Source organism: Pezoporus flaviventris, unplaced genomic scaffold (assembly GCF_033815535.1).
Source record: "Pezoporus flaviventris isolate CSIRO_AGI_PZ_B2104156 unplaced genomic scaffold, CSIRO_AGI_Pfla_v1 ptg000083l, whole genome shotgun sequence".
NCBI lineage: Eukaryota > Metazoa > Chordata > Aves > Psittaciformes > Psittacidae > Pezoporus > Pezoporus flaviventris.
The window spans coordinates 4603941-4631024 of record NW_026892631.1 but is presented as its reverse complement, the minus strand read 5'-3'; the positions used below and the strand labels follow the sequence as shown (position 1 = coordinate 4631024).

The 27084-nt window shown below is 50.7% G+C and overlaps 1 protein-coding gene across 1 annotated transcript in view; it reads left to right on the top strand.

Moving 5' to 3' along the window:
• The window catches only part of ITPKB (inositol-trisphosphate 3-kinase B), a 68630-nt gene that overhangs the window by 26797 nt on the left and 14749 nt on the right, over positions 1-27084 (top strand). The window contains exons 3-4 of the mRNA XM_061475183.1: positions 25919-26018; positions 26637-26850. Of these exons, the coding sequence (XP_061331167.1) occupies positions 25919-26018; positions 26637-26850 (314 nt within the window). The remainder of the gene's footprint in view (positions 1-25918; positions 26019-26636; positions 26851-27084) is intronic.

Sequence of the window (27084 nt, the reverse complement as noted above, 5' to 3'; positions counted from 1 at the left end):
GCTGGACAGGGCTTGGAGCAGCCTGGTCTAGTGGAAGGTGTCGCTGGCTGTGGTGGCAGGGGTTGGAACTGGATGAGCTTTAAGGTCCCCTTCAGTCCAAATCATTCCGTGGTTCTATGGAGCTGGTCTGGCCCAGCTTTACCTGCTGCACCATCACCAGAAGCGATAGGTGTCTCCCTACCCCACCCCTGATGCCAAAGAGAGGACAACTGCCCCAGGGGTAGATGTGTTGGGTCTTGGCTGTTGAGTGTGGTTGCTGCTACCAGGGGCTTAGCACTGCTTCCCTGGGTTTGGATGTTTTCCTGAGCATTGTGCTAATCCTTATTGTTCTTTTCCCTTCTCTAATTTTCCTTAATTGTCCTTTCTCCCTAGCACATCAGTGCCATTAACTCTAAGCACCAAATCCAGAGGGCCACTGGCAGTGCTAATTTCCTGGGCAGGCTCCTGAAGGCTCTGCAACCTGCTTATGAAACTCCTGTCCTTTGGTGGAAGCAGTTTGGTGGTGCAGCGATTTCTGCCTGCAGCCATCAGAGGTGACTTGTGTCTATCAGGACCTGGGCAGTTTCCTTGCCTCTGAAATGCAGAAGGTTCTATTAGATTATAGCCTTTATAGCGTAAGACCTTGGTGGTAATAGATGATCTTTTAATCTGTTTTTGTTGTACAGGATGTACCACAAACAGGCCTCGATTCCTGTTTACTTTAAACACTATCGCAGCATTACTACACAGACTTTCCTGATTATTTCTCCTCCCCTGCCACAGGCCTTCCAGGTTTTCAAATGTTTCTTATTTGTACGTCACACAAGTCAAAGATTTTTATAATCAATATGGTAAGGAGAACTGAAACACAAACCTTTCCAATAGAAAAGAGATTGACGTAATTTGTCCAGAGGAGGTGGATATGGCCCCACCATGACTGCAAGTACTGGACATGCTGCCCTACTTTTTGGGAGCTCCTGGGGAGGAGCAGAGAATAGAGGTGGGGGGATGTGTGGGGGTATGAAAGTAGAGCTTCTCAGCATCTCCTGGCTGATTTGGGCCTCTCTGTCCCGTTGTTTAAATGGGACCAGCCAGGCTCTCAGCACTTGCGAGCACTTGGTGAGTGTTCGGGGCAGGCACAGGAGCACTCCGCTGGGAGTTATGGGGTGCAGCCCCCCAGCTGGGGATAGCAAACATTGACTGTCAGCTCTGTGGGAATAATCACATCCCATGCATCCTTGACAGAATCTCTGTTGGGCAATTGAAGTGTGCTCCACTTCAGAAATGAGGAAGGCTTGGTAGAGAGCTCAGCACCCATTTACTTTGGATACCTCTGTTTTGTAGCCTGTTTGGAAATAGGCAGGGCTGAAGAGCAGCTACTGATTAGGACGCTGCTTTATGCTCATAAACATGTCCTGAAGGGTCTCAGCCTTCCACAGTCCAGTGTAGTGACCCTGAGGGGAAAACACTGTCTTCAGTGAGTATCCAGTGCCTGGATCCCTGTTCAGAGCTCCTCTAGACTCACTCCTCAACCTTTTGACTTGCCCCGCAGTTTCCCAGGCACCCATGGCCCTCCATCAGGCAGCTTCTAACATGGCTCCGTAACTCATGTGTGTTCTTTGTCTTATTTATGACTGTAAAGTTTGTTTCTTCCAGTCCAGCAGAAAACAAGTCGATGTAGAAAACAGTATGTGATTCAGTTTGTGGTGGTGCATCTAATTTACAGGAACTGGCTCCTTTGTACAGTACATGCTGTGAAATAGCAGGTCTGCTTTGGCACTGACTGGACAAACAGAGGTGACTAAGCAATCCAGTTGATTTATGGCAATAGCCTTGCACAGAAGATCCGGGAAACCTCTGGGAAAACTGCCTATAACTTAAGGAATTGCCACCTGCGAATTATAAAGGCTCCCGGGCACAGCCGAGACCTGTTGTCAGAGCCTAAGGAGCGAAACATGAGGCAGGAGAGCACCTAGTTTTTCAGGCACCGTTGCTCCCAGAGCGTGCCACGTCTTGGACTGTTGGCAGCAGAGAGAAGAGCGTCTTCCCAGTGGGACTGCAATGCAGAAGGGCCCGAGGCAAGCCAGCAGCGATGGGCTGTTGTGGGAATTCCTGTTGCAGGTAGGGTTTGTTGGGGTGGACTGGGAGGTGTAAAAGGTGCTTGGAAAAGTTGTGGCGTGGCTGATTCTCTGTGACAGAGACTGGGGAAAGGGAAGGTTCGGGTAGAATAACTGCTTGAGTGCTGCAGAGCAGGGGAAGGGCTGAGGTCTCCTTTCAGGGGTGCCGAGTGCCTGCACTCCCGGGAAATGAGTGGGACTTGAGGATGCTCATTCCTTGTGTCAGGCAAATCGTGGGCCACTGGCTATTAGCAGGTGCAGAGAATGCTTTCATGAATAAAGAAGCAAAGTAATTTGCTTGATTTGACTTACTCTCATGATAAAAAGGCCATCCATCATGAACAGCAATATTTATGCAGTCTCTGAACATGAGCTGTGGTGTGTCTGTGGGCTGCTGTTAGACTTTAGATTTGGTTTTCTTTTTGTCTAACCCGCTGGCATCCTCAGAAGGGCATCCCACAGCCCCACCACCCTGCAGTTTAGGTTTTACTGGGTTGAGCTGCAGAGAGATTTTTGTTCCTAATGGCAACTCAGATTCACTGAGCCACTGTAGTAAGAGCTGTTTTGCCAGGGAAGGGCTTTTTGGAATGAAGCAGGTGTGGGGAAGTACAAAAGAAGTGGCTGTTTGAGGGCATTCACTGGGAGGTGGGAGGGGAGATGGGCCCAGCCGTCAAGGGCTGCTCTTCCTTCCCTCCTCCTCCTCTTCCTCACATCCCTTTTCCTTCATCCCTCACCACCCCATGCTGGAGCACGAGCCCACTGTTGTCCTGCTTTCCTGGTGCCTTGCACTGCCTGTTTAGCATGTCACAGCCACCCAGAGAAGTTCTGGCAGTGTCTTAGCTCCGTTCTTAGCCCCTGAGTGCTTGGTGTCCATACCTGCAGGGCAGCCCATCAGAAACACCCTGCCACATTTCACAAGCTGGTGCCACCACTCAGAGAAGGACCCTGCCTGCCCTTCCACTCAGTGGTGACAGAGCCCACTGACCTGTGGCCCTCAGTGGTGGTGTGTGACTGTCGCAACAGGGATGGAGAAACAGACATCCCACATCATCAGGGGAATCTGGGATTGACAGACACCAAGTGCAGTCATTTCTTCAGAGGTAACAGGAAAACAAAGGGATCAAATGCTTGCCACATCTTCTAGGAAAACAGGAGTGACCTCCTGGGAGGGATGGCATGTTTCCCACCTGCCCTAGCCTATGAAGTGGAGGGTCTCTGGAGATGTGCCAGGGACCTCAGCTTTGATGAGTGTGTATGGAGAGAAATGCTACAGAAAGGATGAACAAAGCTAAAAATGATAGAATCACAGAATGGTTTGTGTTGGAAAGGACCTTAAAGCTCATCCAGTTCCAACCCCTTGCCATGGGCAGGGACACCTTCCACTAGAGCAGGTTGCTCCAAGCCCCCTCCAACCTGGCCTTGAACACTGCCAGGGATGGGGCAGCCACAGCTTCCTTGACCAGCCTGTTCTAGAAAATAAGAAGTTTATTGCTTGCACTCACAAGTCTGAGTGTGTGGGGTGTGAAATACAGGATTTACTGGTGGAGGAGAGTGGAGAGCAAAAGGCAGATGCTCTGCCTGTTGATCCAGGCACAGGTGCTGAGGTATGTAAAGCACTGCACAGAGTGGAGGAGGGAGTTTGGCAGCATACCATGGAAATTACTGCTTGTCTCTGAGAGGGATTGATTAATGAGATCAGGTTGGGAAGAGGCTTGCCAGGTGACAAGGACTTTACAACATCCTCTCAGCTTCTTGTGGGGCACCACCCAGAAACACAGATCAGAACTCTGCCACTGGGTCACGTTGTACGTGTGGCCCTGCTGCACATCTCCATTCCTTAGGTCCAGGGTCTCTGTGCCAGCTGTAAGGGATTCCTGCATGTGGGCTGCTCTCCCAGAGCAAAATGGGGGCAGAGCAGGGAGCAGGGATCAACAGCCGCCTTGCAGATCAGCCTCCTTCCATCCTTCCATATGGGCTGCAGCACTTGAGGCTGGCTCACAGACACCATCATGTGCCCTCCCCTGCACCCAGGGGCTAGGATGGTGGTTTGGGCTCCCTTAGGTACCTGCTTGTTCACATCCCACATCCCACAGAGGATCAGTGGACACTTGAAGGCCAAATGTAGCAGTCTGAAGGTACTGCATAGGTACGTAACCTTCTGGAGTTACTAACTGTGCAGTTAACTGGGGAGAGACACACTTGTGTGCCTCTGAAAAACCTTGTGCCGAGGCTTTAATGCTCATGTAGTTACCCTTCTCGCAGACAATTCCATGGTATGTAAACTCCCAGTATCTGATAAACAAATCTAAGACAAACCTCAGGGAAGCTGTGCAGTACAGGGAACCTGTCAGGTGGGAATAGCACTCGAGAGCTACTTCTCTGGGGAGCTGTAACTTTCTTTTCTGGGCATCTACCTGCTGATAGCTCGCTGTCAACCGAACCACTGTCCTTGCAAACATCTTTTGTTGCCATACCCTGGCCCCAGCAAACTGGCTGGGGAGCAGCGAGGCATTGGGAACAGGGAGACGAGGGCTTTTCAAGCGAGCCAAGGACTTTTTTCTTGCTCAGGACCGATTTGAGGGTGGGTGGTTTTGCATTGCTTTTTCTAAGTCATGGTAGAGTTGAAGCAGTCCAGGGGCTAAGGCGCTTTACCTGCCGCTTTTTGAGACGTCACTCACATGAAACACTCATCTCAAACTGAAGAGGTTGATGGGGCGTCTGCCTTTCCTGTTCTTCTTCTCTGTGTGCGTGTGTGTTGAAAGGAGCTTAATTTAATATGGTTGCCCTGTAGTTTGGAAATGTGGTTGTGCTAAATGGCTGTCTGCTGGATTGCTCTTGCGAAGTTTCCTCTGGATCCCATAGAAATGGCAGATGTTAATGCTCAGCAGTGAAAAGAACAGCTTAAAGTTCAAAGGAAGCTTTGCATCAGACTGGAAGGATGAAGCCAAATCTTAACATTTCCTTGTCAGAGCTTTGTGTTTGATTGTAAATCTTGATGATGCATGTGGCGTGGGTACGCGCTTCATCACCACCTGACTTTTAATGCAGCTGCAGCAAAACCTCATGTTCTCATGTCTCCCCGTTTGCCATCCTCAGCTGGAGCAAGCGTGTCCCAGGGAAAGGAAGCAAACTGGCTTTTTCAGGCTCAGGCACTTAAAATGCGTGCTTTAGGTGGTGGCAGTCCTGGGATGCAGAAGACGTGGGTACACTTTCTTCTCCTGCAGTGTTTTGGTTCCTAGGGAGCTCTCTGTAAATGAATCAGGGCCCCATGACCTCATTTGCAGTAATCTGCGAGGGGAGGTACTTGTATTTGCTGGCTTTTTCTGCAGAGATGTCTGATTAAACCACAGAGTAAATAATAGGAACAAATATTTCAGCAGGACCTTTCCCTTGGGGTTTGTTCCCACTGAGTCAGTCCCTGTTACATCAACAAACAGTGCCACTTGACTGACTGCAGGAGTCAAGAGGGCTGAGCGGAAATCGCAACACGTCGGGCTGATTTCTCCTTTCCCCTCAGCTGGGTCATCACCATGGCTTTCCGTTTCTAGCCTGCTGCAGTACAAATGTGAGTACACATCACTGCCTGGCCTTGAATTCAGAAAGCAGTGATGGCTTGTGGTGGTCCAGCCTAGTCCTGGGTCAAGAATCTCTTCAGGGATGGGTCCTGTGACAGCTTTTGCTCTACATCATCCTTTTCAAGATGAGCCACGTGCTCCTGTGAGGCTGCCTGTCCCTGTCATTCTCTCGGTGCCAGTGCCGGGGCAGCGGGGCTCATGCCCTCCTCCTGCCCTTCAGTCTCACTTCTGCAATTGAGTTTCTGCTCAGAGCAGGGAGATCTTCCATGGAGCATGTGTCTGTTGTGGGCTCCTTGCGCTAGGTTTGGTCTGTTGGTTTTAGAGGTGTGTTTTTCAGGTAGCCTGGCTGCCTGTAAACTCCTGTGCATGGTACTTCATAGTTATTCAAGGCAGGCAGTGGTATTAGAAACCAGGACTGCTGTATGCACAGTGCAGGGCTGGGGTGGCAGCTGGCGTATGTGGCACAGGCATTTGGCTGCTGGGGACAGGATGCACCCAGTTTTGGAAAGCTCTGTACCAACTGTTGGTCCTGGAAAACAAGCCTCTTCCATGGGGAGAGGGACCATTGCTCTTTGTGTGATGTGAGTGTTATGCTGGTCTGGCAGGGTTTCAGCCTGGCACCTCTGCGTCTCTGAGCATGAGCTGGGAATGCTTGGAGTGAAGGAGCAGCTTGATAGCCCTGAGCTATGCCAGCTTGTCTTCCCCAGTTCCTGAGAGCACATGCTGACCTACAGATCTAGGTGCCAAAATCAGCTGGTGGGATCAGAACAACACAGCTTGCCTGCGGGACCTGGGGAAAGTACCCGCTGTGAGCATCCTGCCCATCCACTGAGAATGGGCTGCACGCTGGGAGTGCAGCACAACTGGAAGCTGTCATCCCAGCCACGCAACCCTGACAGCTCGTTTCCGTAGGGAGCGAGGCGTCGAGTGGGAGCGCTGGAATTGGCTTTTGCTGGGTCCCGCCAGGCAGCTGCTGCGTGTTGCAACATGAGGGCACGTTAAAGGACTCCGGAGCAGAGGATCCAGATGAGGCCCCCAGATCCACAGGAAATGGGATTATTAACACTTTTCTAGCCAAACAACCTCCATGTCTGTGCTTTTACTGGGAATAAAATAGGGGCAGAGGTTTTTTCCTGTACATGGGCAGCCCCAGTATAGGGGCTGGAAACATCCCATTGGTGAGCAAGAAGATCACAAGTCTTGGATCCTGTCTGCTGTCAGCAGCGTGCGCTGGAGGCACTTTTGCAGCCAGCAGCAGGGGTTCTGCTTTAAGAGCAGCAGAGTCATTGAAGATCTGCTTACCTAGCCAGTTTACCTTGCCTTTTCCACACATGTAGGTCCAAGGTTACTGGGACAATGTTCTCCATTGGAAAACATCCACTAAGCCCACCAAAGAGGGGAGAGAGGTAAGAGAAGGAATTCCAGTGAGGAAGCAGCAATAATGGCATCAATGAAAAGTGTTTTTCAGCGAGCAAAGTGCAGACTCGGGACAGTGCCAGGCCTGCAGACTGCTGAGTCAGCACCTCGTGCTCCTCTCTTGCTGCCCTTGAACCTCCTACCCTGCCTTCCTCCTGGAAAGGGCACAGTCTGCATTTGCTATCTTCTGCAAGTGCTTCAGATGAATTTCCCAGTGTTTTGGAGCTTGCAAAGCTCTGTGCAGAGGGAGAACGCCCCAGGCTAAGCGCAGTAGTTGCAGGGGTAGCCTGGAATAGGTTCAGAGGTAACAGGTTTTGTGACTGGTCGGTGCTGGGCTCAAAACTGCCTCTAAATATTGCTGGAAAATACTTTGGTCTAATAACACCTTTCTGTTTTTCCTGTTATCCCTAAGCTCACATTCTTTGTCTCTTGGATTTTGGCTGACTGTTGAATGGATTTATTGCTCTAATAGCAGAAAATGACCATCAGCAAATCCCTCTGGTTTTGCTGCCCCTAAGGCAAAGTGCTCGTTGTTTCTCCGTGCTCCGGGGCACAGATATTTCACGGGGTGATTTTCCAGCTTTTATCCACAGGCTGGCTGTGGGGATGGGTTTTTCCAGTAGCAGATTACCTGTACCTGCGTTTTGGGGTCCTGCTGAGGGTGACTTGTGCACTGGGTGAATGCATGACAGCATTTCAAGGGGGAGACGTTTGGAGGTTGTGTGTGGGAAGCACTGGGAAGAGCCAGGACACACAGCTGGCTGCAAGGGCCATCGTGACAGCATGTCCTCCCTGATAAATCCTGTGTGCTGGGGAATCTGCTTCAGCCAGGGCTCAGGTCATGAGGAAGGACGGGATGTTTCTGGTGCAATTCCACACACTTAGTGGAAGTAGTTTCCAGGGCAGAGCGTTGTCCTGTATCAGGTTTTGTACATCCATACTCTGCCAGCAGCTCGAGCCATTTTGTATATCCATGTTGGATGCAGCTGTGCTCATGTGACTTCCTGGGCTAAATTCTGTTACAGGGGAAAAGCAAAGTCTTTGTTTACCCGGCTCAATGGAAAAGTTTAGTTCTGGCCTGTCTTGCCAAAGAAGGAAGGAGTGTGCCAGAGTGATAGTACAGCGGATTCTGGCTGCTGGCGGAGCAGGGATGGAGCTGGCTGTTGGGCACACCATCAGCATCACACCCTGGCTATGCAGGGTCACCATGGGGCTCCAGGATGCAGTGAGCATCTGGCTCTTTCTTGGCTCTCTCCATTGTAAGAGATGGCCACAGTGAGATGCTGAGCGAGTCCTTGGTGTCTGTCCAGTAAAATATGAGGAGGGGGAGAAGCCAGTGCTGCTTGTGTGGGATAGGAATTGGTCAGGAAGGGAAACATCTTTGGCCACATATAAATGGAGGATATAGCACAGTGCGTGGTGGGGCGCTCTTCTTTTTGAAATGCCATTTTAATTAGAGTAGTCACAGCTCTGGTATCAACCAGATCATCATTAAAATGGCTTTAAGCTGACAGAAGGTTGGTTTAGATTAGACATTAGGAAGAAATTCTTCCCTGTGAGGGTGCTGAGGCTCTGGGACAGAGTGCCCAGAGAAGCTGTGGCTGCCCCATCCCTGGCAGTGTTCAAGGCCAGGTTGGACGGGGCTTGGAGCAACCTGGGGTCTAGTGTGAGATGTCCCTGCCCGTGGCAGGGGGTTGGAACTGGATGAGTTTTAAGGTCCCTTCCAACCCAAACCATTCTATTATTCTATGAACCCTCTCAGTCACTGTGTGCAGCTGAGAAAGCACACAGCAAATGCATGCGGCAACCATTGTCTGCAGCCACCCAAAGGGCAAAGCTCAAAGCCCAAGCTTTAAGACATATTTCCAGTTCAGGTTTTTTATCCCCTTTCTTTCTGTTCTCCTTGCCTTTATTCAGGTGCTAATGGCTCCCGAGTGTGGGATGCTTGCTGGCATGGCTGCTCTCTCGCAGGGCTGAATGGCACAAGTTGCCCCTGTGGCTTTCATTTACATGGGCTGACACTATTCCAAGGTTAAATTACAGCCAGGCAATGCAAGTCAGTGCTTTAACAGTTGGACATGTTATGTGGCTCCAGAATAGTGGTTCAGGCAGGGCTCTGCAAAGGGAAGCTCATGCAGGGATGAATTTGTCTTGTGTTTTCGATGCACAGGCTTCTCTCCTGTGCCTGGGTGTGATAGCATGGTTCCCCCAAATCACAGCCTTCCTGCCGTGGCCCGTGCACAGCACAGGGGTGGCAAAGGGCCTCGTGCAACCTGAACAGGATCCCTAGTGTACAAAGGGCAGGCTTGTCTGAAGAGAGGGGTGGCTTGTTCATGTTTTCCAATGGGACTGGGAGACTTGACAAGACCTGACTCACACAATCCAGCTCTTGAGACCAGTCTCTTTGAGTAGATAACTTTCATGATGTCTTCTTGATCTAAGGAAGAGACAGTGCTGTGGACTGAAGGTAGAGGTGATGCACACACAGAGCCCCATGTGTGCATTGCTCATCTCCCTGGATCTGAAGCTTTCGGCTCGAAACAGAGAGCCCACGTGGTGAGCTCCTTTGCCAATCCCAAATCCCAGCACTGACTGCTGTGCAGCTGAAACACGGCTGCAGCTTCCCTCCTGATTCTGTCCAGATCCTCGCTTCTGCAAGTACTTCTGTTCCTTTCCTTTGAAGCTGTTTGAACTTAAATTAACAACCCTTTAATGGGACCTGTGTCTTCCAAATAAGCCTTTCTTAGCTGCTTGCCATAGCTATAATTTTCCAGATGCTTTCAATAACTCTTCTTTTAACTACATCTCTCTACAGAACACCAGAACCTCCCTTTCCACCCTCCCCTAATCTAGCCACCCTCTGGGGTGTGCTGTTCACTGACTTGTGCTGAACAACTTTGTTGTTTCTGGCACATCAACGGGTGTCACAAATAAGCACCTCACCAACACGTTTTTTGTTAGTACCTCTAACACCCGGCTATTAAAAATACCTTAGTTCATTAGCAAGACACTGTTTCCAGCATATAAACTTTTCCATTCCAGAACGACTGACTGTAACGCCCTAAAAAGCTTACAGCTGTTCATAAGCTAAATAAAATAGGATACCTTCCATCTACTTGTGCCCCATGACACCACGAGAGGGATAGACCTGTGCTGCTGCTGTTGGCCTAGATGAAATGTTTTTATTGATGGATTTTTGGTTCTTTTGCTGTGCCCATAGTGGCACCGCCTGGGCAGCATCACTTGCAGATTTAGGTCTTGTGAGATGTTCACATCTGGTCTCATGAGCTGGAGCTTCAGCTGATGCTGGTGGCATTGCTGGGTGCTGAGTCGTGAGCGAGGTGCACTGTCTTTGCACAGACAATTCCACTTGTGATTAGGAACACAGAGGATGTACCCATCATATTTGCATAGCTCCTATGCAGAGCTCTGCAAGTGCTGGTGTACAGTCAGTAGCTAACCCTGGGATTAGCAATGATGCTCTTGGTCCAGGGCCCATGTGCAGGAAGAGCACCAGCAGCGGTTTTGCTTGGCCATCTCGGAGATGCCAGCCTAGGAGAAATGAATCCTTCTTCCTGGTGGTGGCCTGTGGATGTGTTACTACTTGGTGTATCTGATCCATGTACTGCCAGTGAAGCACTGGTGAGGAGGTGTGAGCCTCCTCCCCTGATGGTGCTGTCACTGGGACTCAGATTGCGATGGCCACAGTCTGAAGTGCTTTGCCTGCTGTAAGAGGGAGCACATGAAGCCTTCTCAGAAATTCCTGTAGCTGTAAGCATTGGAATACCACCTTCTCATCAGTAGCTTCCTGACTTGTTTTTCACGCAGAGAGTCTTGGTGTTCCTGCAGGTGAAGGAACAGCAAATCCAAAATGGTCTTAGGCAAAAAAAGTGCAAATATCCTTTTATTAATAGCTTGCCATTCAGCAGGGACAGTATGTTTGCAAACCAGTACAGGTCATTTTCTGCAGATCTCTCCTTGTCATTCCTTGTAAGGCCAATAGGCTATTGCACATAGTTGTGACTTTGCAGTACAAAATTAGGTCTTCTCCTCCACAGCCCAAACTGAGGCTCCGAATAGTACTAGCCAGACAGGCAGTGTTGCTCAGCAAAGCCACCAAAAGGCAACTGAAAGGTAACTTGTGATTTCTGGTTGGTCTTGGTACTACTTGGTTGTAGACTGCGAAGGTCTTGGCGCTTTTCTGTAGAGAGCTAGACTTGTTTTTCAGGTAGGAGATCTCAAAAGGAGATACAGGGAACTTCTAGAGACCATCCCATACATGAAACAGCCTTTCTGCAGCACCCTTCCATTCCTAAGCAACTCAAGAGCTCGGAAATGCCTGGGGCTTTGTAACTTTTCATTTTTTTGCTTCAGAAAGGGGATATTTCCTAAGCCATGATTCAGTACCACTGCACTAATACTTCAGTCCTGTGCCTGTCTGCTAGCCCCTGTCGCTGAGGACAGGGTTGCCACGCTGCGAGCCAGCACACTGCTGAGTAGGGTGGCTTTGCAATAGCAGCTGCAGCCTCTCGGTACTTGCGCAGTACTCCAGAGTGGTGAGGAATTAACCCTGCAGGGCAGGAGATCCCTGCATGGGAACAAAATGCTGAGGTTTTTACTGCCCGCACCAGGAAGGCACAGATAGGATTGTGAACACAATAACTGAACCAAAGAGGAAACCCAAAATGTTAATCCTGAATGGTCCTGATGGAATTACACCTGGAGGAGATGTGTAAAACGGTCCAGCAGTTAGCTGGACTTCTAGGGAGCATCCTCTAAAAATATTTGAGTTGTACTTGGAATGATTATGCCCAGAAACTGGCTTGATGATCCCTAATTGCTGTGGGCATGTTAAGAACTTCATAAATAGCTGTATCTTGTGGCTTTTAATATCTCACAGGTCTGGCCTGCAGCTTTAAGCTGCTGTGGAAGATGGGTAAGCTGTGACCAGAGGTGTCACACAGCACTGGCTTTCGTAGAAGCTGGGGAGGCTGCTGCTCTGAGCTGGTGCTTGAGGGACCATCCCCATGGTTGCCAGCACTTGGCAGTGGGAAGAGAGCTTCAGTGCTAAGGGTGGGTTAAAATCCAACCATGATCTACGATGAACTTCTGCTGGAGACATGACACCAGCCGAAGCATGAGAGAGACCTTACGGTGAGCAGCTGCTCTTGGATGGGGTCGTTTTTTCCTCAGGCTGTGGCTGCTTACGCACATGATGCTCTCCATCCATGCTTCAAGACAGAGGTCTGTCTCAAGCACGTGCAGGGCTGGCTAAGCCCTGTTAAACTGCACTGGAGGCGATGGCACAGCAGTGGGGTGCACCCCAAGGAAGGCACTGGCAGCAGTGGCCATGCTGGGCCAGCCACATTGCCGTGGTCCCGGCAGGTCCAGGTACCGCATGTAGCACTTTGGAGTGAGGACTGTGCCAGCACATCCTCCTCCAGGAGTCACTGCTGTGCTCCCCAGGGAAAACCACCAGGAATTTCTGGTTTCCCACCCACACCTCACTCTGCTCAGGACCTCAGCTTTTCTATACCCACACTCCAAGAAGCACTGTAGTAGGTGTGCCCTTTTTCACAGCCAGATCTGAAAACGTGCTCAAGTCGATTCCGAGCCAGGCTAACTCCTGGCTCCGTCACGCACTCCTTCACTTGAAGGTGGTGTAAGTAGCACACAGCACGCCCTGCAGGATCCTGCCGTCTCGCTGATCTCCCGATAGCTCGCTCAACAAAGCCACCTCCTGCTCTGCAAGCTTCAACACCGTGTAATGGAAAAATAGAGAAGTGGGGCCCGGCTGTGCGTCAGCGGGTGTCTTGGCAACCTCCGCCTGCCCTGGGCTCGGCGATAGGCGCTCAGGGCTGTCTGTCTCTGCTCGGGGGGTGAAATGTAGCATTCAGCATCCCCCTCTCCTCCCTTATGAGGACGAAGGAGGAAATACCAGGTTTTGCTGGTGTCGCTGGAGCTTGCTGGGTGCTAACAAAGCAGTAGTTCATGATTGTTGTAAAGAATTTCATTGGTCTTCAAAGCAGGGCAGAGGCATCTGGCACTCAGCCGCTTGTGTTTGTATCTGTACAGGAAAAATGCTGAGTTTCTTCAAAGCTGCCGCAGCATTTCCTATTTTTCAGTTAACAATGCGTGTTTTGCTGTACAGCACCAAATGTCAACAAAGAACGAAGACCTATTTATGTTGCTTTGTAGTAAAGCTGAAGCAACAGGAAGCAGTGAGCCAACTGGGTGCCTTCTGAGCCCTACAAAACCCCCATCCCATGTCAGCTGTAAAATGCACTGGGCTCCCGCCACACCAGCAGGTTTAATCTCTGATGGGGGAAGAAGATGGGTTTTGGGGATTGCCTTCCTGCCTTGAGATGCTGTGCAGAGGAGAGAAACCGAACACCCAGCTCTCAATTGCACTCACATTCAGAGGCTTTTTGTTTCTTGCTGTCATTCATGCTTTTCCTTTTCAGGCAGCATTTCGGCACCAGCATGCATCTCAGTGCAAGTGCCTGTGCTGGTGCCTGCATTTTGCTGGAGAAACAGGCAGTGCCAAAGGCCCTCTGTGTTTCTGAGGTCAAGAGGAGTCTGGAAGGGCACCAGCCCTTCCTGAGTTTTCCTTATGGCTCTGTTGGAGCAAGCCAGTTTTGGCAAGCGTTTCTAACCTTAAGGACTCCTTTAATGTGAGAGCTATGGTTGCTAGCTTAGTGAAATCAGCCCAAAAGGAGCTGCTGCTCTGAGGTTGGTATTTCTGGGTTGGAGAATGGAGGACCTCCAAGCTGGACGTGTGGTTTAGGTGGCAAGGTGCCTCTTGCTTTGCTGCAGGAAAACACTTGGAGCGTGAGCAGTGTGTTATAATGCTGCAGATGATTTCAGTGCGAGGGCAGGTACCAACTGCCTGTGGTGGGGCATGAAGCAGATCTCAGCTCCGGAGGCAGAGGAGGATGCTTTGCACCTTGGCGTGCTGAAGTGCCTCATAGAGCTGTCACTGAGCGAGAGGAAGCGTCAGCGCCTGCCCTCTCTGCTCCTGCACTCTGCAGACGCTGTCCTGGGTGTCCACAGCAGCCATGGGGTGAAGTCCTGGTCACTCACTGCTCGCTCCCCACAGCCTCCTCCACCAGCTGCTCATTTGGGAAGGAACCTCCTTTTTCTCTTTTTATTTTGGTTTGGGAAAATAAAATTCGAAAAAGCCTGTTGGAGAACAAGTGACTAAGTGCTTCATGTGCTGCTGAAGTAAATGAACAGCAAAGTGTCTGAGGGGAGAAGATGACTAAGTTTTTCTGCCTCCTCTTCTGCTTCCTTCACCCTCTAAGAGGAGCTAAACATAGTCACCTGCGGCAGGAGAACTTCAGCAGCCGGCTGCTGCCCACGGACACAGTCTTGGAGATCGTGGGCTCGTGCCTTGCTGAAAACCTCGATGGTTCAGAGAACCGGGTGTCTCCCCTGCGCTCATTTCTCCTCTCCCTTGCTTATCCCCAGGCTGAAATGGAAATGCTAAGATATAATGAGCTAAACTCTGGCTTTGCTAAATCCATGTTTGTAATAGGTTCATTGTATCGCTTCTGCCAGTGCCCTTGCGATTATATGGCTAGATATAACTACCCTTCATCATCTTGTCCTTTTTTGGATCAGAAAACGGCTTGAACATCTTCTTCAACCATAACAGTGCTGTTCTGAGAAAGGCTATCTGGATTTAAATATGGAACCCATGAGCTTTACTTCTTTAAAGTCTTTTTCAGCTCATCAGGGAGAAGCCGCTGCTTGCTAAATCAGTACCTGGGGGCTGGCGCTGGAGTTATGTCCATAAACACTGTGTCATGCCGCTTGCTTTAAAAATAGACTCTCTCAAGAGAAATATGTAGTTTAGAAACAATTTCACTTACAACAAAAATAGAAGCAATTGAATCTCTCTTTATAAATGCTGAACTTCAATTGCCTGGGTCACCCCTGGTGATGCTGTATGCATCTGGTGTGTAGCCTGCATTGCTGTGGTACTCAGACCCCTCTTCCCACATCCAGGGAGGGGGATGCTAGGATTTAGGGGGTGCCCTTAGGGCACTCAGCAACTATTGCCCCAGCTGACTGTATCCCCCCCAAAACCCCAGCATCTTCCCCCTTGTGTCTGTGCCAGCATCAGCCCCCCATGGTGACCTGGGGTCCCGAGCAAGCTGTCAGCAGGACAGGGTGTTCCTCCTGAGCCAGGGATTCAACACACAGCCACTGCAGAGGCAATTTTCCATTAGTAATGCTCAAAAGAAAGTTCCATTTTCCTGTTTCAGATGAGCATTTCCCTTTTTGGTTAGAGAAACCTCTTCCTCCCCAGCACCCTGTGGAGGGCTGTAAACAAGCATCGGAGGGGCAGATTTCTTTGCCAGCTGTTGTGTTCCTTTTTTCCACCCAAAAACCCAGCCCTATGGCATCGCATACACCAGCTCACAGAAGGTCAGGGCCATTTATATAGGAGCAGCGTGGGGTTTTTTCCTCATTTTCTTAGGACTTAACAGCTGAAATCTCTTTTTCTTGCCCTGCCCCACCCCTACATGTCAGCTCACGGTTGGGTTGGAAAATCCAACCCCGTGTGCCACGCTGGGATATGTGGTTGGGTAACCCTCTCTGAGGATGCCATCCCCTTCCCTAAGGGCTCAGGGGTGTGCCGGGGTGCAGCGGGGCTTGCCGGCTCCATGCACAAGCTTCAAAGGCAGCGTAGAAGCAGCAGCGTAGGAAAACCCCATCGCTCATCACTACCAAGAAACCTCCTTGCCTGATGCTGTGACAGCTTCTTCCCCACTACCCCACTGGCTTTTCCCTGGTGCAGGGCTGCGCAGCGTGCCGGATGGTCTCCCACCAGGCAGGTGTGGCAGGACGTTGGCTTTGGTGGCGCAGGTATGTACCCAGCCCTGCAGAAGGCAAGCCGCCTTGCTAAAGCTGGCGTTTTTCAGTGACTCATAACTAAAATGGTTGCAGGGGCGTGCATAAGGCTTTAACTCTGAAAATGAAGCTGAGGATAAAGTCATTGCTGGGGCTGTGCTGAGGGCTGCTTGTTGTCAGACCTTCTGCTGTGATGGGTTAGGGGGGCAGCGTCCCTCTGTCCTGTTCGCTAAGGTTGCTTGTATCCGTGGCACACAGATGGGGCTCTGGCTCCACGGAGCTTGTGCCACTCCTTGTCCTCACCAGGCCGGGTGATGCCGAGCACCCTGCCTGAAGAAGCAGGGGCATAGCAGGGTCTGTGTCCGCATAGGACAGGGAACAGGGTCATCTGGCTGAAGTGGAGGGGGATGTGCTCCCTGTTCGCAGCCTGACACTGCTAGGGTGGGGACTTGGGAATGAGCAGCTGAGCGGATGAGATGCTCTGTGTTTGAAGGAGCCCCTGGCTTTAGTGCAGCCTCTGGTAGATGCATTCAGTGAGGAAGGAGTGACTGCAAGCAGCTTCTGAAGTGCTTCTCATACCCACTCAGGGCAGTGCAGCCGGGAAGCTGGTGGAGGAGAGAGATCCGGGATGCCCATGAGGTGGGCTTGGAAGCAGTTCATGGTAGATGAACTTAAGTCTGTCTCATTCTGGTAAAGGGAAGACCCATGTGTGCCCACAGACTGGTGCCAGGAGTAGTGAATGCTGTGATCTGTAAAAGCTGATCTGCACTGCCCTTGCCTGAGCATCACCTTGCAGCACAAGGAGGGACTGGCCTGTGGGTGCACGATGATTGGAACAAGCCTTTCTTTGCCTCCAGGTCCAGATCATTGTTTCTAGTAGGTCAGTGCTGTTTTAACACCAGAGCTGTATTTTCACTCCTGGAGGAGGTTCTTCTGATTGCTAATTTTATTTAGGAGCTGTGTAGGAAAAGGGGTCTATCCCATGCTAGCATGTTGGGATGCTGGGGAGCCTAGCTGAGGGAAGCTGGTGGTGCTGCCAGCAGCGCCTGCATAAGCAGAAACTCCTCCAGCCACTTAGCAGAGTATTTGCGGTCCTAGCTCTGAAGCAGCAGAGACAATAAAACTCTAAATAGTACTTTAAATCATCAAAGTGCTATCCAAACACAAGGGACTCCAAACACAAATGAGAGTGCTAAACTGATTTAAGGGGGAATTAAAAGGTCACGCCTGCTGAACATTCAGCTTTAGAGTTTAGTCATGTTTATGAAACTTATAACTGCTCTTCTAAATCAGCTTTTTACACTTCATATACCCAGTAAATGTGGGTACATTCAGGGCTTATGACTAATTTAAAAATTCTTCTATTCTAAACAAATTACCACAGCCATAGCCTGGCTCTTTTTTATTTCCTTCCATCGCTGCCTTCCCACTCCAGCCCAAGGCACTTAAAGCACATCTAAACGTTTCACTTGCTCATGGAAGAGAGATGCATTTCTCACTCGCATATTCCACAAAGTGAAGTTCTCTTATGGCCAACAACAATGGAAATGTGTCCAAGACCAGTGCGAGCTGCTGGGGGTTTCAGCAACAGGAAAACTCAAGCCTAAAAGCCAGGCCTTTCTCATCCAGCTTCTCCTGCAGGTCGCTTCACTGACATTGCATGACTTGGCATTGCTTTTGCATAACCTTGCTTGTGCATCATCACGGCTTATGGGCATTATGCTTTTAGGGTGTTGTATTTACAGCATCCATATCAATGCCTTCTGTGCTAATGCCAGAGGAAATACTTCATATGGCTACAATAGTACTGGATGTCAGTGGCTGCATGGTCTGGCCCATGTCCACCCTGCCTGCTAATAAGTCAGGCTGAATGGATGAGTGATGTAGCATCACACTGTAGTGTGTGCCTGCTATGGGCCTTGAGGGGCAGGGAGTCCATCTATGCCCCACTTCTTTGGGGCATGAGCTCTGGGCATTTCAGTTCATGTCATAGCCCTTGTCAGAGAGCAGACTAGTCCAATCCCAAGATTTCTGGGTCACCTCCTGAAACAGACAAAGAGAAATCAGACTCAGAAAACCAAGCATTAGAAGCTGCTTTGTTCTACTCATTGATATCACTTCTGTGTTTGATGTCTCTGACCCAAAATTCCTTTAAGAAGACTCTAAATGGAGCATCTTGGTTTAAATCCTTAAAAACTTGCCTTCAAATGTAGAAGAGGGTATTTGGCAACCTGAATCCTATGGGTAACTCTATCTCCCATTCTTAACAAACTAGATTGGCAATAACTGGTACTTTACCATCTCCTGCTGGTCTGAGCACCTGTGTTGCTTCCCAACATACCCTGTGCCAGGGAGCCCCCTTCCCAGAGGACCCAGGGGTCCTGGCCATCCCTTGGGAGGACCCAGCAAAGTCTACAGCTTCTGTCCCACCTGCTTGGCTTGTAAGAGCAGAGTTCTTGTGTGAAGGCCGTTTCTTGCAGGAAGGCTGTGTGCTCTGCCAAACCACTGCCCACTGGAACACTCTGTTGTGACTTTTAGGAGCTGAATCTCTTCTGTATCCTAAACTGCAGCTCTGGCCTTTAGCTGGCTTTCAAATCAAGTGACCAGAGACTGAGGCAGTTGTTTGGTGTCAAGAAGGGCATGTATTCTGGTCCCAGAGGGAGTGCTAGCTCTCACATTTTACAGTGATTTATAGTGGCAGGATTGGGCTCCTGGGATTTACAGTGTCAGGATTGGGAAGGATGGGGGGGTTCTTCTCCACCAGCAGGATGAGATTGAAGAGCTCAGGAGCCCACATCCGCAGCTTGGGCTGCGCTGCTAGAGGAGCCAGTGAGCAGAAATGACATTACGAACCAGAAAAAGACAGCGGTGAATACTCTGGAACTGGGAAAGGGATCAAACGCAAGTCTCCAGATGGAAACAGAGCAGTTTCCATCAACGCCGATGACAAGCTCCCTGATACGGGGTCAGATCTTTGGACAGCACATTGTGTTTCTCAGCTGGACGCTTGATCTGGCTGCCTACAGCTCTGAGCACTAGCGTGTTGCATAGATGGGCTGCAGCGCTCCAGGACTCCTCACAAACCAGGTCACCAAGGCCCATTTTTGGCTACCAGCAAGTATTGTAATCATCTGCTGGCTTTTAAAAGCTAGCTGCTTGCTGAGGAAGAAGCACTGTACATCCTACGTAGCAGTGCAGCAAAAGCGATTAGCCATTTCTGAATTATTCACTTACCTTCTCTAAGCTGAAAATTGCTTAACAAACCTTATTTGTGTGTGCTTAATGAGTAACAAATACATTTCCAGAGATCTGGATCAGTTCCGACTCAGGAAAGTAGGCTGAATGTGTCTAATGCTGGCAATTAATAATTCAACCGGCTTTATGGGAAAGTCACTTGCGGCTGATCTGCACTAGGAGGTTTTCGGCTTTGCTGAAGTAAAGGAAGGAATGCCTCATGGAGACAGCCATGACTCTGAGGCTGTGCCTCTGAGCTCCAGTGCTCTCTCTTAGGCTTTTCTGGCTTCTTTCCTTCTTTGCCAAATTGGACAGAGAGCTCTAACGCAACGGTGAACCCCAAGAGTGGCACTGACACGGGGCCCACACCGCTGCTGTGCTCTGCTTGCGCTCTGTGGGTGAGGAGGTTGCAAACGTCCTTCTAGCTGATGGGTGACTTCTGTGCAGCTGGCTCCCACAGCCGCTCCGTTTCCTTCCATTGTGATAGGGGAGGTCAAGCCGAAGGACTGCTGCTCACTCATCTGCCTTTGCTGCTTCTAATGCTCCTCGCTTCCACCACAAGCAGGAAGAGGGAGCCTGCAACAAGCTCCTGTTTTTTTTCCAATACTCTGGAATATTGTTTCAATGATACGAGCAGATGTTCCTGGCTTTCATGGGGTTTTATCGAGGCTCCTCTATCACGCATGCTGGTCTCTTGTGGATGGCAAGAAAGGCGGTAGCTTTATCTATGACCCTCTACCCGAGATCTTTGGTCTTGGTGGGCCTGCTCCCAATGGAGAAAAGGGCAGTCCTCACAAAGCCAAGAGGGGAGTGGCTTCTCTCCTGCCAAAGTCCTCGCTGGCTAAAATGAGACTATTCTGGAAAACAAAGCATCTGAAGTAAAAGAAATAATGCACCTGTTGGGATTTTCTCTCTCTCTAAATGAGACAGAGTCCTTGGGAAGCAGCAGAAGCTGTGATGCCCCAGCAGGAGCTCCTACACCCCAGCCATCAAGACAGTTCGTCTAGTGGGGCTCAGGGGTTGGGACTTGGATGGCTGGGCACCCAGAAATGCCTTTCAGTCATCAAACTGCATTTCCTTATATTCACTTGAGTGAAGTCAGTCGTTGGGCCTCACTTTATGTTTGCTCAACGGCGGCCATGAGAGCCTGACTGGCATTGCCTCTGCCAGGTTTTGGAGAGCTGCTCAGATTTTTATTGAATGCCTTGTGTGACTAAACCAAAAAATGCTTCCCGATCCACAACCTTCCCATTGCAAGCTGCTCCTCTGGCCAAAACAAGGCTGTTTAGTGGTTGTGCAGTACAGAAGCAAATGCATTGGCATGGATAAGGGGAGTTTGCATAGGAAGAAGATGATGTAAAACAGGGGCTGCCACTTGCTGCCAGCGTCAGGGGCAGTGATCACAGCCTCTGAAGCAGTCACTGGGCTCTTTCTGTTGCTGCCTGGACAGAAGGAGGTGTTCAGGGGGCTGAGAGATGGCAAAGCCAAGCAGGGCATAACCTCAGCTCTGCACCACTTCAGCAGTTGCGCTCCGGAGTGCATCACAGGAGGGTTTTCAGCCAGGATCCTGCATTTTGATCGCCCACATGCCAGGACACGCCAGGAGGAGGCATTCCATGGTACCTGCCAGCTCTGCCCCGCTGCCCTCCGCACCCAGCACCCAGCACAATGAACAAAGCTGGCCTCCTCACCGCGCTGGAGGAGTGACAAGCTTTTTCCCAGTCAAGGGAAACAATCATCACTAGGGAAACCTTAACTACTTTTTAAAGACCAGAAGAAAACACATTCATTCTTTTAAACATGGAAAACTAAATGGCCTCTTTTTCCTTGGCTGTGTCCGAGGGGCCACAGAGCAGGCTGACGCCGAGTGAATTCCGTGGGCAAACGCTTCCCCCCAGTTCTTCAGTTGTGGAAGAAGAGGGCTCCCCAGCACAAAGCCTGCCTTCTGAGCTGCTCACCACATTGTCTTTTAAACCAGCAAGGCTTCAGACACAAGGAGCAGCTCAGTGAGTGAAACATCCTGGAGCACTTCTGAGCTGTGCCAAAAGCCCCTTCCCACAGGGGCTCCTGGCACCGCAGGGCTGCACCTCTCCTTCTGGAAGAGCTGGAAGTGAAAGCGAAGAGCCGAGCAGGCCCACTGTACCTTCCACCCTCACTAGCCCCATGGGAGCGTGGTTGGAGAGTCCCCCTGGTGACTGGGGAGTGAGCAAGGGTGGTGGTGCGGGTGAAGGGAAAGCCGGGGTGTCACTCGTGCAAGCCCCTGTGCTGCAGCAGTTGCACTGAAGCCAGGAGAAGCAGTGGGCAGTGGTGTCTCCTCATAGTTTTCCTCCGTCTGTTCTGATCCTGTGCTATTTCAGGATCTTCCTGGGAGAAAAGAGCTGAGGTTCTTTTCAGAATGGGGAAAATCCTTAACTGAACACTGCTCCCACTCTTTCCCATCCCCTGCCCCAGCTGTGTAATCTTGCCTCCGATGGTGCATGCTCTAGTTAATCAAAAGCACTGAAATACAGGTCCAGCTCCTGCTATTTCCAGGAACATTTGGTCCCATAAAACTGTAGGAAACCATAATTTCAGCAAATTAAATCAGTTACTGCCTATCTCTCTGGCCGAATGCATGGAAAGGAAAGAGCACCCCGCTGGCTCCGTGCACAGGGAATCACACCAGTCAAATTCCACCAGCATCCGTGCTGGGAAAGGGAGGCGACAGGCAGTCCCAGAAAGGCACAAACCCTGCAAGCAGACATTAAAGGAATGCCATATGCTGTAGGGAAAATGTACAGTGAGCGCTGAGCTCATCAGTCGCTTTTTGTTTAATCTAATTAAACACAATATATCCTCTGACCTTCTGGGTTGGCACTAAATTCTCCTGTGTTGTTCTTTCCATATGAAGCTCTGTTGACAGATGGGGAAAGCCTAGAGTTTGCTTTCAGCTTCAGATAAGTAAAGTTAAACATGCAGCAGATAAAATTGTTTTCCCAGCACCCCTCTCCCACTGACCAATTGTGGGTGCTCACTGGAAGGGCTTAACTCCTCTGGCCCGTATCCCACCTCCAGCTTGGGGCACCGTGCTCCAGGGCAAGTGAAAGCTGTAAGAGGGCAGAGACAGAAGCAGAGTGCTGCAGAACCCTTGGAAGTTCATTTTTAGAGCTGGTTCTGACAGTTGCTCAGCTTCATTTCCATGTGGCAGATGATGAGGGAAAACTGTGCCGCTCCTCACTAAATATATTTCAGAGTCACTAACTTGCTACCTAACAGCTAATCAGTCATTTGCTGATGCTGGAACAGGTTTTAAATGAAAAGTGTGGAATTTCATCAGACACCTCGTGCGTGTTCACTGCTTACACAGGCCACATGCAGTCAACATGGCTTAGGGAGCTTTGCAGGAGGGAAAACAACCAGGGAGCTGGATTTGGGTGCAGGGTGCCACAGGCAGGCACAGAGTTTGATCATGCAAAAGAGTGTGAAGCATGCTTGGCTTTCAGCACGACAACCTGCCTGCTCACTTCCTCGTAGGCAAACTAGAAGAGCCCGTAGCTGGCCTTCAGCAGCATCGCTTGGTAACACCACCCGCAAAGCTGTTCTTGCCAGTGTGGGGAAAAATCATAGAATCACAGAATAGTTAGGGTTGGAAAGGACCTTAAGATCATCAAGTTCCAGCCCCCCTGCCATGGGCAGGGACACCTCACACTAAAATCCTTTAGTCTGAGTCGGGGGGGGGGGTTTGTTGCAGGTAACCCCTCCACCATGTGCATACAGCATACAGCTGCCCGTGTGCTCCTGCACCTGTGTGCAATAATTCCTTCAAATATAAACCAAAAGTCACAGAAGAGCCTGGAGGCGATGCCCTTATGGTTCCTGACGGGCCGGGTTAAAGAAGATTTCTTTACTGTAAATAGCTTTAATGCTCCCTTTGTATATTAATAGTGCTTTGTATATTAATAGGGCAGGAGGCACGCAGCACAGAGGGGCTGTTTCCTGCACATGGCCATGGAGTCCAACTGGAGTGGTGTGAACCTCGCGGCTCTGATTTTCCATAGCCAGCTGCAGGAGCCCCACACAGGGGCTGGCAGGACCGGGATCCCAAGTTGTCAGCTTTGAGACAGATTTCTGAACAGAGGCCAGTGTTTGAATAAACACAGACCTCTAGCTGGAAGCTCTCAGCCATCCCCAGTGGCTGTGGAGGACCCTGCCAGTGGTTCACAGCCACATTAACGTCTCTCTTGAAGCAGCAGGGAAAGTACGAAGGATGACCTCATGGAGCAACTTCTTACCTGGGGAGAATCTTCAGGCAAAGAGGGTGGCAGGATCACTGGGGGTATTGGTCACTGTCACTCTTGAGGGGATTGCAGCGGGGATGGTCCTTCCTCTCTCCTGCAAGTGCCCATGTGGCTGTCCCCACGATGGCGGTGGGGAAGTGGCTGCATGAAGCCACAGCTTGCTGCAGTGGCCACAACTTGCTACACAGTCTATTTCCAGCAAGTTGGGAGGGACTTGAGGTGGACAAAGCTGCCTCAAGCTTCCCCATAAATTAAGTCATTAAACATGTCCTTAAAACTTGGGTTGGAAATGCATGGCCAAAGGTGTGCCTGAAACTAGGTAGTGCCTGGATGAAAATGATTCCTTCAGTGTATAGCGACAGGGACATGCAACCTGCTTCTCATGTGGGTGTGCTCAGTGACTGCTTTTGTCTTGTGCAGCTCAGCAGAAAGGCTGTTGCGGTGGTTTGTGTCTCTGGGGGGCTCCAGGAGTGCATCACTCCTAGGAAAACCCCTGTGGGGGAAGCCAGTTCGGCTTGTCCTGCTTCAGGGGCTGGTTGCCTTCATTCTGTCTGTGCTTTGCTCAAGGTTCAAGCTATAAAGCTCTAACCATCGAAAAACAAACTCTTGGCCTGGGAAGACACGTTGCCTTGGCGTGTTTCCTGGGACGGAGTGACTTATGGTGCTGTGCAGTAAGTGGGGGGAGGATTCCTTCTCCTTGTTTTAGAGGAGGTGGGTCCCACTCATCTGGAGTCCAAACTCCCTCTGAGACTTTTTCTTCCCCCTTCTTTTCTTCATGACATCAGCCAGGACTTGATGTTACTATTTTAAAAACAAAAGGAGGGGACACCCCCCCCCCCCACTTCCCTCCCACTTTCTGCCAAAGGGAGAACAAAGAACAGCTAAAGCACACAAGTTCTGGCACTCTGTTTGGAAATAAAAACATTCATCCTCATGTCAGGTAGGGAACTGCCCGGCCCCCCTGCCAAAGCAAGCAAGCTGGGTGGCAGAGCAAACCCGTGGCATGGAGGAGCCTGGGCGCAGGGGATGCCCGGTGTCACCCCGCGCTTGGGCAGCTGCGTGCCAAATTCCTGCAGTGCTGTCCCAGTGCCAGGGCACGCCGGGACGCGCCGGGCCACGGGCAGCCATCCAGGGAAGGGCCACCCTGCTCCTCCCGAGCTGGGAGGTGGGGAAGGACCTTTCTTCTTCCCCTCTCCCTCCCCTGGTCCTCACCGTGCAGGCAGCCCCTGCCTCTCTGTGCGATGTGCCCCCACTCCCCACTGGGGCTGCTGCATGGTGCAGGGGTAACCCGATGTGATTTCCACACTTCAAACACTTCGTCTGGCTTCTTCCTCGCCGTTTAAACATGTCAGCAGTTCCCAGTACGGATTCCTGTGCCGTGAGTTCACCCCCAACAAGCATCCAAACTGCAAGTCAGGGCCGCTGGCTCTTCCGCGCCTGTCTGCGAGGCATTACTGGAACAGGGGCTGGTTCTCCAAACACGAGGAAGAGATTACTTGGGCTTTCTGGAAGGCTCCTTCCCATGCCTTCAGAGCGGAGCAAATGAGGATAATTTTATCTGCAGGCTTTCAGCTGAACCCAGTAGCTCAGAGCAGCCAGGACTTACACCATCTGTTTGTCCCAGCTCCTGCAAGGAGGCATTTTTCCATTGTCACCGTTGCATATTGTTTGCCGGATTTGTTTGTGCTGTCGCCTTCTGGGGCTGAGATAAGAGGTCATCCCCCTGCCTTTACTGGTGGCCTGTTCCCTAGAACAATCCAGGGAAAAACTCTCGCAGGAAAGAGCCTTCGAAGGAGGCTTTCGTATGTCTGATGCAGCCCTTGTTACACTCATGTAAATAGTTTTGTGCCATCTATCTGGCGAGAAACACAACATGTCAGAAGGGAATTGTTCCCTAAAACGTAGTTACAGATGGGCTGGAGCAGGCGGGTCGGCGGCACGTGGGTTGCCAGCTTAATGGACAAAGCAGCTGACATTCAGTGGGGTTCAAAAGCCAGGCAGTGAGCCTCTGCCCGCTTGTGTGAGCATCTCCTGCTCCCTGCACAAGCTGGAGGTGAGTTATGTGGCCGGGGAGAAATCCTGGGCTCCCCTCCCTGCTCCGTCTGCAGTGATCTAACTGTGGTACCCAAGGATGGGTTAATGTCCCCGCTGCTTCTCCAGAGGGATGCGGGGAGCCGAGACAAAGCAGTGCGGATGGCTGGGTCCTCTGCAGCAGCAGCCAACTGGAACAAGACTGTAACGCCATCCACTTCAGTGAAGTTACTTGTGATTTTTGAATATAGAGGCTCCGGCTTGGCACAGGGCAATGGGAAAAGAGCAGCTTCTCTCTTTGCTTCCATCCTGCGCTGGCTCTGGGGCCTCTTCCCATGTCCAAAACAGCTGTGTGCTGCCTGAAGTGACTTTACAGACGGTAAAAGCTTAAAACATTGCATTCACCTTCAATATTTTTTTTTCCCCTTAGAGCAAGTCATGGAGGAAGATCAAGAATATGGTGCACTGGTCCCCATTTGTGATGTCTTTCAAGAAGAAGTATCCTTGGATCCAGCTAGCGGGACACGCAGGTACAGAGCATGGGGAGGGGCAGAGCTGGGGAAAGGCTCTTCATTATCTCAGGTTAATGGGCTTTGTTGGCCAGAATTGCTTCTGACTGCTGCGTGAAGGTCACAGATTTCAGCTCCCACATCTCTATCCCAGGAGAGTGACTTACCTAATATTAAGGAGGGTGACGTGGAAGTGCAGTGCTCTGTGCTTTCAGGCTCCCATGGCCAGAAGGTATTACTGATGCTATTTTCTCAAGCAGCAGAAAGCTGGGTCCTTTGAGTGAGACCCAAGCTCTTGCTGATCCACAACAAAGCAGGTGATGCTGCCCAGCACAAAGATGCCCCATGCATGAGCCTAGAAACAAAGGTGTGAACCTACCACAGAGCACGCACAGGATGTGAGGCAGATGTGTTGGGTGCTGCAGGGCAGGTCTCTGCCCTGTTTAAGGTGTGATGTTGCTGATTATAAACCTCTGACACTGGCAGCTTGAGCTTGAAAGTCCCAGCCTGTGGGAACTCTTTCTTGTGCAGGTGTCAATGGACATGCTTCCCGGGTGCTGGGCTGCCTTTCTTGTTTTGGGAAGGCACAGCATCATCCACCATCCAATGCAAGTGTACACTGTCCCTTGTCACCCTCAGGTAGTTTCAAGGCAGCAGCCAACGGCAGGATACTGAAGAAGCACTGTGAATCCGAGCAGCGCTGCCTCGACCGCCTGATGAATGATGTCCTGAAGCCCTATGTTCCCGCCTACCATGGCGACGTGGTGAAAGATGGGGAGCGATACAACCAGATGGAAGATCTGCTGGCTGAATTTGACTCCCCCTGCGTCATGGACTGCAAAATGGGGGTCAGGTGAGTGGCTCTGGGGATGTTGTTTGGTGAGATACTCAAAGCAAATGCATCTCCTGGGTAAAACTCGCTGAAACACAACCTGCAACGTGCCTATCTGCCCCATGAGGACACAGCCAAGGGGCAGGGAGCAAAAGGTGTGGGAAATCCTGCCCCTGGTGCCAGAGGGGTGAAATAAAGACACTTGAATGGCACAGCTTCCATAAGCGAGGCACTTTCCCTCTGCTCACCCTTTGC